The sequence below is a fragment of the Bos javanicus genome, chromosome 10 (assembly GCF_032452875.1).
Source record: "Bos javanicus breed banteng chromosome 10, ARS-OSU_banteng_1.0, whole genome shotgun sequence".
NCBI classification, from domain to species: domain Eukaryota; kingdom Metazoa; phylum Chordata; class Mammalia; order Artiodactyla; family Bovidae; genus Bos; species Bos javanicus.
Genome location: NC_083877.1, coordinates 51,194,743 through 51,207,868, shown reverse-complemented (window position 1 = coordinate 51,207,868; position 13,126 = coordinate 51,194,743). Strand labels below are relative to the sequence as shown.

General features: G+C 36.5%; 1 protein-coding gene across 3 annotated transcripts in view; it reads right to left on the bottom strand.

Annotated features, from left to right (window-relative positions):
- ADAM10 (ADAM metallopeptidase domain 10) overlaps positions 1-13,126 on the bottom strand; it is a 143,600-nt gene that overhangs the window by 17,839 nt on the left and 112,635 nt on the right. For all 3 annotated transcript variants that reach the window (XM_061431157.1, XM_061431158.1, XM_061431159.1), the window contains exons 9-11: positions 12,482-12,645; positions 8,794-8,977; positions 1,345-1,495 (exon numbers count right to left, since the gene is read on the bottom strand). In XM_061431157.1, coding sequence (XP_061287141.1) covers positions 1,345-1,495; positions 8,794-8,977; positions 12,482-12,645 — 499 coding nt within the window. The remainder of the gene's footprint in view (positions 1-1,344; positions 1,496-8,793; positions 8,978-12,481; positions 12,646-13,126) is intronic.

The window sequence follows — 13,126 nt, the reverse complement described above, 5'->3', positions numbered from 1 at the left end:
GCAGATGATACCATCCTTATGGCAGAAAGTGAAGAACTAAAAAGCCTCTTGATGAAAGTGAAAGAGGAGAGTGAAAAAGTTGGCTTAAAAGCTCAACATTCAGAAAACTAAGATCATGGCATCCGATCCCATCACTTCATGGCAAATAGATGGGGAAACCATGGAAACAGTGAAAGATTTTATTTGGGGGGCTCTAAAATCCCTGCAGATGGTGACTGCAGCCACGAAATTAAAAGACACTTACTCCTTGGAAGGAAAGTTATGACCAACCTAAACAGCATAATAAAAAGCAGAGACATTACTTTGTCAACAAAGATCCATCTAGTCAAGGCTATGGTTTTTCCAGTGATCATGTATGGATGTGAGAGTTGGACTATAAAGAAAGCTGAGCACTGAAGAATTGATGCTTTTGAACTGTGGTGTTGGAGAAGGCTCTTGAGAGTCCCTTGGACTGCAAGGAGGTCCAAACAGTCCATCCTAAAGGAGATCAGTCCTAGGTTTTATTTGGAAGGAAATGAAACATCATTCAACTGATGTTGAAGTTGAAACTCCAATACTTTGGGCACCTGATGCAAAGAGCTGACTCATTTGAAAAGACCCTGATGCTGGCAAAGATTGAGGGCCAGAGGAGAGGGGGACAACAGAGGGTGAGATACCTGGATGGCATCACCAACTCAATGGACATGGGTTTGGGTGGACTCTGGGAGTTGGTGATGGACAGGGAGGCCTGGTGTGCTGTAGTTCATGGGGTGGCAAAGAGTCGGACACGACTGAGTGACTGAACTGAACTGAGCATCCTTTGCATGTCTTTAACACCCACCACAAAAATTGTAATTATAAGTAGCTCAATCTGCCAGCAAAGGTGCACTAAATAATCCTATTCCAGAAAAATAAAGCAAATAACAAAGTTCCAAAACCACATACATCTCTTAATAGAGTTTCTTCTTTTTTAATCTGGTTTTAAATATGACATAACTACTTTCAGGCATCCCTGGTAGCTCAGCTGGTAAAAAATAAGCTGGCAATGTAGGCAACCCCATTTCAATTCCTGGGTCAGGAAGATTCCCTGGAGAAGGGATAGGCTACCCACTCCAGTATTCTTGGGTTTCCCTGGTGGCTCAGCTGATGAAGAATCCGCCTGCAATTTGGGAGACCTGGGTTCAATCCCTGGGTTGGGAGACCCACTGGAGAAGGGGAACAGCTACCTACTCCAGTATTCTAGCCTAGAGAATGGACTGTTTAGTCCATGGGGTCGCAAAGAGCCAGACATGACTGAGCAACTTTCATGAACTACATTCAAGTGACTTCATAGGAGCATTAACATTACTGGAATTAACAAGGTACCTGCACTGCTTTCCAGGTTTCAGCTTGCATTTTTTCCCCTCCGGCTGATTTGCATCGTAGCAGCACTCGTCTTTACACTGGTCACTATAACCACAATCACATTCTTCACCTTGTTCTACCATCCCATTTCCACAAATAGGTTGGCCAGATTCTGAAGAAAATGAATAAGACAAAGTTAGCACTGTATGCAACACTTATTTTATTTCAAATTCACAAACTCTTTAAAGCCTCATTTTAAAAAAGAGAAAGGAAAACTTTGAAGATTAAGAAAAGTAGAATAAACTAAGAATCTGGAAATTAGGAGATCTAATTGCAACAGTGGCTCAGTCACTAACTAGCAGTGTGGCCTTAGGAAAGTCACTTCCCATTCGGGCACTTCAGTTTCTCAATTTGTGCAGTGAGGGAATTTGACCTAATGCTCCCTTCTAAAGTCCCTTCCAGAAGTGACAGTACTCTGTTTAGGCCATGCCACACTGAGCTTTATTGAACAATGACTGTACTATTTATAGTACATAACTACAAAGTAAGTCAGTGCTTCATCAACCAGAAAAAAAGTAAACCTTTTCTGTTAGAAAATTTCAAACATACAGAGAAGTAGGAAAAAAGTAAGTACAATGAACTCCGATGAACCAATCACTTAGCTTTAACAACTATCAATGATATGCTGTAAACAACTGCATCTAACCTATTCATCTGCTCTTACAAATTCATCTACCAGGATGAATCTAACAGATAAAGAGTTTTTTTCTTTTTTAAATCTAACCATAATACCATTATCACTTCTAAAAAAACTAACAGATACTAACTAATAGTATCTAATAGCCGATCTATTTTCAATTTGCTTCAACTACCCCTTTACATCAGTTCATTTGAACCAAGTTTCACATACGCTTTCCCCAACCCCTCTCCTCATAGTTGCTTTTTATGCATCTTAAGTTCTTTTAATAGATAACAGATTCCCTCCTCTCTTGTTTTTACACTACTAGTTGTTAAAGAAATTGGGTCATTGTGTCCTATGGAATTTTCTACATTCTATTTGGCTGACTGTATCCTAGTCAACTAGTAATTTTTTTAATGTACATTAGTTTTGATTGTCAGCTAGACCAAAATTCCTTAAGGGAAGAACCATGTATTATTTATATCTTTTGTATTTCCACAGAGTCTAACATTAATGGGTCAAATCTTGGTTCATTAAGGTTAGACTGTCTGGTCTAAGCATAGTGAGTAATTTCAGAAAGACTTTCCGGGTCTTTTTTTTATAGTTCTTTGATTTTGTTAGTGAAGTTTAAAATTGGAACAAGAATGCTACTCTTAATAAGAACATAAAAATCACAGAACTTCAGCATCTGCAGTGAAATGAAAAGAATCAAATGTCTTCGTTTTAGAGACAAGAAAACTAACTTTTAGAGAGTTTGGGACTTGCTGGAAACCATATGCCCCAGTATGGGCAAAACACAAGACTAAATCAAGGTCTCCTAGATCTAAAGTCTGGTGCTCTTTCTGCTACACCAAATCAGTGTGGGAAACAGTTGTAGCACAGACTTCAAACTGAAAGCTGAGTAAGTGGGAGGGAACATACCTCAAGCACAGGAACCCAAAACAAGGTTACTATAGAGACCTTAGCTTTATATTCAGAAATTTCATTCTTATCCTTGGCCCCATCAAACATTAAAGGAAATTTTAGGGCTAACTGAAGCTCCATCCCTCTCTCTCTCTTTTTTTTTGGCCATGTGGGGATCTTAGCTCCCCAACCAGGGACTAAACCTGGGTCACAGCAGTGAAAGCGCTGAGTCTTAACCATTGGACCGCCAGGGAATTTCTCCTTTCCTTCACTTTATACTATCTCTTTTGTTCTCTAAAACTAGAAGCATGCACATGCACATATATATTAAGTAAATAGTAATGATTTTTCTAAAGTTCAGCAATAATCATCTTACAATTCATGTGACATGTAATTTAGGAGAAAAGGAAAAATTGAAAAAGTCAGAAAACCACACATGCAATATTCATTACATATTCATTTGTGTCTCATACAGAAACGATACATCAAATCAGCTATTTGCTAATGGCTTAAATACAGGGGAAAAGATGTTGCTCAAAATGCAAAAATTGTAACAGGTACATATTTCATTGTAATTTAAGAAACAAATTTCTTTCCCATAATACTAAAAAGCAATATGCTCATTTTTTCTATCTTATGGTAAATATTATTTATTTATTCAGGTATTTTTTTAATTGAAGTAGTTATTTTACAATATTGTGTTAGTTTCAAGTGTACAACAAAATGATTCAGTTATACATATAGGTATAAAAGTGACAGTGTTAAAAAAAAAAAAAGTGACAGTGTTAGTTGCTCAGTCACGCTGGACTCTTTGTAACCGCATAGACTGCAGCCTGCCAGGCTCCTCTGTCCATGGAATTCTCCAGGCAAGAGTACTGGAGTCTCCTGCGTTGCAGGCAGATTCTTTACCAACTGAGTCACCAGGGAAGATCATATGTGTGTGTCTGTGTGTGTGTGTATGTATTTATTTTTCAGAATCTTTTCCATTATATGTTAACACAAGATATTAAGTACAGCTTCCTGTGCTACACAGGAGATCCTTGCTGTTTACCTATTTTATATATAGTACATACATGGTAATCTCAAGCCTCTAATTTGTCTCCCCCTCACCACTTGTTCTTGCTATCCCTTTTGGTAACTCTAAGTTTGTTTTCTATGTCTGTAAGTCTATTTCAACCTTATAAATAAGTTCATTTGTATTCTTTTTTTAGATTCCACATATAAGTAGTATCATATGATACTGGTCTTTCTCTGACATTTGTCCATACTAGGAAGGTACAGGAATCAAAATAGGAGGGTGCTGGCACAAAAATAGACACACAGATCAATGGAACAGTATAGAAAGCCCAAAAATAAACCTATGCACTTATGGTCAATTAATCTATGACAAAGGAGGCAAGAATATACAATGGAGAAAAGATGGTCTCTTCAATAAGTGGTGCTGGGAAAACTGGACATCTACATGTAAAAGAAAGAAATTAGAAGATTCTATAACACATATACAAAAATAAAATGGATTAAAGATCTAAATATAAGACCAGATACTATAAAACTCCTAAAGGAAAACATTGGCAGAACACTCTGACATAAACTACAGCAGCATTTTTTTTTGGATCCATCTCCTGGAGCAATGGAAATAAAAACAAAAACAAACAAATGGACCTAATTAAACTTTAAAATCTTTTGCATAGCAAAGGGAACCATAAACAAAATGAAAAGACAACCTGCAGACTGGGAGAAAATATTTGCAAATGATGGTACCAACAAGGGTTTAATTTCTAAAATATACAAACAGGTCATGCAGCTCAATATCAAACAAACAACCAAATCAAAAACTAAGCAGAAGACCTAAATAGACATTTCTCCAGCGAAGACATATAGATGGCCAACAGGTACATGAAAAGATGCTCAATATTGCTAATTATTGGGCTTCCCAGGTGGCTCAGTGGGTAAAGAATCCACCTTCAATTCGGGAAATGCAGGAGACTTGTGTTCGATCCCTGAGTGGGGAAGATCCCCTGGAGGAAGCATGGCAACCCAATCCAGTATTCTTGCCTGGAGAATCCCAGGGACAGAGGAGGCTGGTGGCTTACATTTCTTAAGGTCACAAAGAGTCAGACGTGATTAAAGAAACTGAGCATGCACACACATTTCTAATTATTAGAGAAATGCAAATCAAAATTACAATGAGGTATCACCTCACACCAGTCAGAATGGTCATTATTTAAAAGTCTACAAATACTAAATGTTGGAGAAGATGTGGAGAAAAAAGAAACTTACTACACTGTTGATGAAATGTAAACTGGTGCAGCCACTCTGGAGAACAGTATGTAGTTTCCTTAAAAAACTAAAACCACATAATCTTGCGATCCCACTGCTGGGCATCTATCTGGAGAAAACGCTCATTTGAAAAAATATATGCAACCCCAATGTTCAAAGAAGCACTATTTACAACAGCCAAGACATAGAAGCAACCTAAATGTTCATGAATAGATGAATGGATAAAGAAAATGTGTGGTGTACACACACACACACACACACACACACACACACACACAGAGGAATATTACTCAGACATAAAAAAAGAATGAAATAATGCCATTTGCAGCAACATGGATAGACCTAGAAATCATCATATTTATTAAGTCAAGCCAGACAGAGAAAGACAAATATGTTCATAATTTTTAAAGTCATTTTCAATCAGAAAGGTTATTGTAAGACTCTAGTTTACAAATGAAGAATCTAGATGTCACTTCTACCACTGAGAATAAAAATAACAAAAATGATAATATCAATGTAATTTTAATCTGCCCTTTCAAAAGAAAATGAAGGTTTTATAAGAAAAAGTCAATCAATAAAAGTAAAAACTGACTTTGAATCTTCTTAAAATTTAAGCTTTGCTCTGGGAAAGACTGTGAAGAGGATGAAAAGACAAGCTACAGAAAGGAAGAAAATACATGCAGACCGATATGTGACAAGTGACTAGCAGCTGAACTAAATAAGAACCCTCAAAACTCAACAGAAAAAAAAAACCCTCAGTGGCCAAGAAACATGGACATTTGACCAAAGAAGATATACAGATGGCAAAAAACCACATGATATTCAATGTCATTAGTCATCATAAAAATACAAAGTAAAGCCACAATGAATTAACACTATACACATGTCACAGTGGATAAAATAAGAAATACCAAAAGCTGACAAGGATAGAGAGAACTTAGACAACTCATACACTGCTGGTGGGAATGTAAAATAGTACAGCCTTCTGAACAGTTTGGCAGTTTCTGCCAAAACATAAAAACGTAAATAAAAACAAACAACTGCTATATTGATCCATCAGTTCAATTTGGAGGCATCTGAAACCTATATTCATATGAAAAGCCTGTTTATAGCTGCTTTATTCATAACATCCCAAAGCTGAAGTTAACCCAAATATTCTTTAACAGAAAAATGGTTGAATGAATTGAGGTACACACATACTACCTGCAATAAAAAGGAACGAACTAATGACACAGGTAAAAATTTGGATTAATTTCTAAGCAATCATATCAAGTGAAAAATCCCCAAAAGTTACATATTGTATGATTCCATTTATCGAACATTTTTGAAGTGACAAAATTTTAGAAATAGGGAATGATTTAGTGGGGCAGGTGAAAGAGGCAGGAAGGAGGAGGTTGCTTTCTTTTTTTTTTTTTTTTAAATGCCACACCATGTGGCATATGGGATCCTAGTTCCCCGACCAGGGATCAAACCCATGCCCCCTGCATTAGAAGCATGTGGTCCCAATCACTAGATGGCCAAAGTGAAAGTGTTAGTCACTCAGTCATGTCTGACTCTTCGTAACCCCATGGACTGTAGCCTGCCAGGCTCCTCTGAACATGGAATTCTCCAGGCAAGATTACTGGGGTGGGTAGCCATTCCCTTCTCCAGGGGATGTTCCTGACCCAGGGATTGAACCCAGCTCGCCTACATTGCAGGCAGATTTTTTACTGTCTGAGCCACCAGGGGAGTTCCAATGGAACTGTTCTTAATCATGGCTATGGTGATGGACACATAAACCTACACATGGTAAAACTGTATAGAACTAAACACAGAGATGACAATATGAAAAACTGGGGAAATCCAAACAAGATCTGTGGACTGTTTATCAATGTCAATATCCTTGTTGTATGCAACACTGTACTACACAGTTTTGCAAGATGTTACCATTGAAGGAAACTGAGTGAAGGAATATGGAATCTCCATTATTTCTTACAACTGCATGGGAACTTAAATTATCTCCATATAAATTTCAATTAAGAACAAAAGGGCATAGTGTTATATCAATTTTATGTCAAAACAAAAAATACAGCTAAAAAAACAAAAAGCCGTGCTTATCTGGAAAACTTCTTCAGTTCTTTCTCCTTTGGTGCCATATCTGTGAGAGTGCCGTTTATGTGCAATGTGAGCAGGCCTCAGTGTTTACCCTCAAGTAACTTAAAATCTTATGAAATAGGAGAAGGATCCCCAAAAATGTAATACAAGGAGGGGTATTTAGAACATATTAAATGCCCCAAGAGAGGCAAAACAGATCAATGGATAGACAAAATGTAGTATATCCCTAAAACAGAGTATTATTCTGCCATAAAAATTAGAATGTCATTATGATACATGCTATAGCTTGCGTGAATCTTGGAAATACTATGCTAAGTGAAATACATCAGATAAAAAAGCATAATCCCACTAATATGAGGTTCCTAGAATAGGGAAAGTCGCAGAGACACGAAATAGAATAGAGGTTACTAGGAACTGAGGAGAGAGAGAAATAGGAGTTAATTGCTTAACGGTTACAGAATTTCTATTTGGGGTGATTTTAAAAGTTTGAAAATGGAAAAGCAGTGATGGTTGTACAAATGGTAAATGTACTTAATGCCAATGAATGGTACACTTAAAACTAGTTTAAATATAAACTCTATATTATATATATTTTACCACAATAAGAAAAAAATTCATAGCAACTTTATTCATAATAGCCCAAACCTGAAAAGCCCAGGGGTTCATTCAACAGGAGAGAGGATAAGTAAACTGTGATAAATTCATATAATGTACTTCTACCCAGCCAAAAAAAAAAAAAAAAAGGTACAAAACACTAATAATGAACTTCAAAATAGTATGATGGGTGAAAGCAGCCTTCCACAAAAGAATGCAAACTGTTATGATTCCACTTATATGAAAACAAGCAAAATTTATCTATGGAGAAATAAATCTATTTATTATGGGACAGGTGCAGAGATTGGTGGGGAAAGGATATGAGAGAACCTTTTCAGGTGACAGAAATGTTGTACATCTTGACAGGTGCTTAGGTTACACAGACAGACGTATTTGTCAAAGCTCATCAAATGGTAGAGTTGATTTGTGTATTTCACTTATGTAAAAAATATAGGCTAAAGGGCTTAGAGTGAAGTATCCTGATATCCCAAATCCACTTTAAATTACAATAACAATAAAACATGGATTGAGAGATGAATAGATTGATACATATGTGATAAGTACTAGTTGTTCGGTTGTGTCCAACTCTTTGCGACCCCATGGACTACATAGCCTGCCTGGCTCCTCCTCTGAACATGGAATTCTCCAGGCAAGAATACTGGAGTGGGTAGCCATTCCCTTCTCTAGGGGATCTTCCCGACCCAGGGATCAAACCTGGTCTCCTGCATTGCAGACAGATTCTTTACCATCTGAGCCACCAGGGAAGCCCCCTATGTGATAAAGCAAATGTATTAAAGTGCTAACAACTGTAAAATATAAAGGTGGTAGTGGTGGATATACAGGTGTTTGCTATTTAATTCTTTCCAGTTTTCTGAATGTTTGAAAATACCCATATTAAAATGCTGGGAAAATATACATACCAACAAAACAGTTGTTTCTCTTCTTCTCAAGAACTTGACTTATATTTCTAATACTACAGAGTGAGAATTTATTGTTGTTAAGTTTGTCCCCAGATGTTGCTCTTGCATACATGATGTAGTTGCCATTTTCTTTTTGTCCTAAATTCTTAGATTCTCCTGGAGTGCACTCTGTTCCAGAATCATGCTGTCAAAAAGAATATAAAGTTACATAAACAGGAAGTTAAATAAGGTTTTCAGGTCATCTGATTAGATGTAATTTTCTCGTCAGAAGAACAATGGAAGCTTGAGGACTCTCCTTTAGACTAGACCTTACCGTTATTTTAGCCTGTGAAAAGGAAAGACAATTTGCTATTTTAGGGGCCACTGTCTTATAAAGAAGAAAAAAATCAGTGAAGGTCTAATTGCAATGGATACCTTTATTATTTTTAATTCACAGGAATCTTTGACACATTCTTCAATTACTTCTTTTAGTTGGGTTCCCAAAGGTAGAGTTACTGCATTAAAAGGTCAAATGCTTTAAAGATGTTGATACATACTGCCAAACTGCCTGACAGAAGGGCCATATTAATTCACATTATATAGCAACATGGATCTAGATTTCAACAGGCAGAGATGGGAAGGAATTGGCTTCCTGGCAGAAGTAGACTTTTTTAAATGACTTAATTTGACAGGGAAGAGGAAATAACACAGGAAACATACTTAGCCCCAAATTATGGAAAACCCTATAAATACTAAGTTAAGGAAACTGTATTAGCAATATCAACAGGTATTGGATGTAGGGTTGTAAGCAGAAGTGACATGATCAGAATGACTAGAACTATATCTAGACAAGGGCTTTCCAGGTAGGCTAGTGGTAAAGAACCTGCGTGCCCAATGCAGAAGACATAAGAGACATGGGTTTGATCCCTGGGTTGGGAAGATCCCCTGGAGGAGGAAATGGCAACTCACTTCAGTATTCTTCCCTGGAAAATCCCATAGACAGAGAAGTCTGGTGGGCTACAGTCCATAGGGTCGCAAAGAGTCAGACACAACTGAAGTGACTTAACACGCACATACCTAGACAAAGATTAATCTGCTGAGAGTAAATACATTAAGACTTTCATACTGGGCGACAGGAACTCGCCTCTTGACTGCATTACCAACAATGTTTATAAACTGGTTAACAACAGGTGTGTGAACATTTAGGATAGCTTCCCTGGTGGTTCAGATCGTAAAGAATATGCCTGCAATGAGCAAGACCTGGGTTCAATCCCTAGGTTGGAAAGATCTCCTGGAGAAGGCAACGGCTACCCACTACAGTATTCTGACCTGGAGAATTCCATGGACAAAGGAGCCTGCAGGGTTACAGTCCATGGGGTCACAAAGAGACAGGACTAAGCGACTTTCACATAAATAAATATATGCAACACAGTGAACCACTCAGACAGAAAATAACATTGACATAGTACAGATATATGACAGAAGACATAAAGACAATTTTAGACAAAAATGTCAAAGAAGACAGGCTCAGGAGTTCATTGTCTGGCTGATTTCAATATTAAATTACTGAAAACAAATTTACTAAGCACCTGCTATCTACAGTATAGTATTATGTGTACTCTATGTATAGTATCATGAACAATATACACAAAGGAATGAGGTGTATTTGAGGATGACAGAATCACTAGAAGTAGTCTAGTATGACAGGAAAAGATAACAAGGGAAGCAAAAAAAATGTGAGCCAATTTATACATTCAACAATAAGTAATATTACATCAATGTGTTAAAAAACACCTCTCTGGCAACCAATTAGAAGACAAATTAGATGGGAAGTGCAAAGAGAATATACTATATATCCTACTCCAAGTGTGATCCATAGATCAGCAGCAGCAGCGTCACATGGGAGTCTTAGAAACACAGACACTAAGGCCCCATCAAAGGCCCACTAAAACGGAACCTATACTGTAAGATCCTCAGTAATCTGTATGCACATTAGACTTTGAGAGGTTGAGAGGTCCTAGACTAACAAACCGAAGAGTAGTTGGAAAGATAATAAAATTCCCCTGGATGAAGTTGACTAGGAGAGTAGACGACATTTAACTGACCTTGAAAATACAAGTTAACAATGAGCAAGAGTTCCCTGCTCATCTTTAAAACTTCAATTACTCTTTTTTAAGAACACATCACAAAAGCAGCCAAGAGGTAGAGAGATTAGACACATTTTAAATACTTTATCCATCCATTCCTGATTGGAATTAGAAGAAGAAAGACTTGCAACTTAGAGAGAGGACACTTACATTTTACGAACTGTGGAAACATTAAGTAAGAGCTTGAGAATTTTAAGCTATTAGAATTCAATTTTTTTCTAAACTCAAAAATTCCCATTTTTACAAGTTATAAAGTAAAAGTGAATTTATACAGTTTTCAAATGAAAATTTCCCAAACTTATAATTTTAATAAGCCCCACCAAAATCACAAAGACAGAATACCTTTCAGTATTCTGTAGTTCCATGTATATTAATCTTCAGTTCACTTTAAAATCAATACAGTAGACTACATATTGAAAAAGTGAAAGTAAAAGTGTTAGTCTCTCAGTCGTGTCCAACTCTTTGTAGCCCGCCAGGCTCCTCTGCTCATGGAATTCTCCAAGCAAGAATACTGAAGAGGGTAGACATTCCCTTCTCCAGGGAATCTTCCTGACCCAGGGATCAAACCCAGGTCTCTCCCATTGCAGGCAGATTCTTTACCATCTGAACCACCAGGGAAGCCCCAGGGTATTAAATAATACCAAAAAATTATTCATTTTGTCAGGTATCATAACCACATGGTGGTTATGGAAGAAAATGTCTCATTTTTTTAAGAAATGCACACTGAAATATGGAAGGGTGAATGACTTTGTTTCTAACACCTCAGAAAGAAAAGGAAATACAGAAAAATGTGGCAAACTCTTGATGATCGCTGAATTTGAATCAGAGGTCAGCAAATAGCAGCCCACAGCCTGTTTTCATAAGGCCTAAGTTAAGAATGGTTTTTCCATGTTTAAAAGATTGTAAAAAATAACAAAACAAAGAAAAATATGCCAATGTTGCCCCACAATATGCAAAATGCAAAATATTGCACAAAAATATGCAAATGTTGCCCCATAAACCTAGTTTATTAGTAGACCCTTTACAGTAAATGTTTGTTGACCTCTGTCCTGTATGATGAGCGTAAGATTGCTGTACTACTTTTCTCTACTTTTACGCATGTTATCAAGTTTTAATACTGAAAGATTTTTAAATAACAGTGTAAGTAGAGAAAGACAAATCTAGTAAACCCCAATAATGCTTTAATAGAAACCAAGCAAAAAATCCACAATTTGCTAACATTCAAACAATGAAAATTTTAAACAATTAAAAGTGATTCTCACTCAATAAATATTTGAATGAATCTGGTACCAGGCACTGTTCCAAGGTCAGGAGTGAATGAAAGAGACAAAATTCCTGCCTTTGTATACTTCTGGCACTGTTGTGCTTATTTTCTTATTTTAATTACAAGCATTCTATTTTCCTCCTTTTCAGTACTATGGTCAAGTACATTACTATGTTTTGACATATAAAAACTAAGCATTCATGTGGACTTGTTTTCACTGTAAACAGTATCAACAAAAATTACACAACATGAAAGACCAGCAACTTAAAAAAAACCCTAATAATTAGGCAATACTTACCGGAGATCCAAAGTTATGTCCAACTTCATGAGCAAACGTAATGTGAGAGACTTTGGGGGGTACGTGAGACCCATAGTTCTGAACAGTAATAATTCCAGTGTTTAAAGACTTCTTCTTACCATCTGAATAGAGCTTACTTTTTTCACATATTCCTCCAGAGCTTCCTAAGTCAAAACAAAAAATGGCTAAAATTAGCATCTTCCCCCCTCCAAATAATTCTCTAATATATGCCATATTAACTTGAAACATTTTATATGTATTTTGAGTCCAAACTTGGTACATAGATATATCAAGTTCTAAAAAGTTTCTTTGGTCCATGATTAGAAAGTCAAGCAAATAAAAATTTTAATGGCACAAATAAATTCTCAGGATTGAATACAAAGCCCTTATAAAATGTTCCTCTTCATAACCAAAATGTCTCCAAATTTTTACTCCTCTTAATTTAGCAAAACAAATATTTAAGATTCTGGTAAATTTAAATATTTCAGCATTTACACTGGGTCTTTTTCATTTTTCAAGAAGAAAACTTATATTTAAGTTAAATGAAAGCTGACAAAATATTCTCAAGGAGATGCTAAGAAAGTAACTTCTATAAATAATAATAGTGATGGACAGGAGTATGTGATTCATGTCCTAAAAGACAAC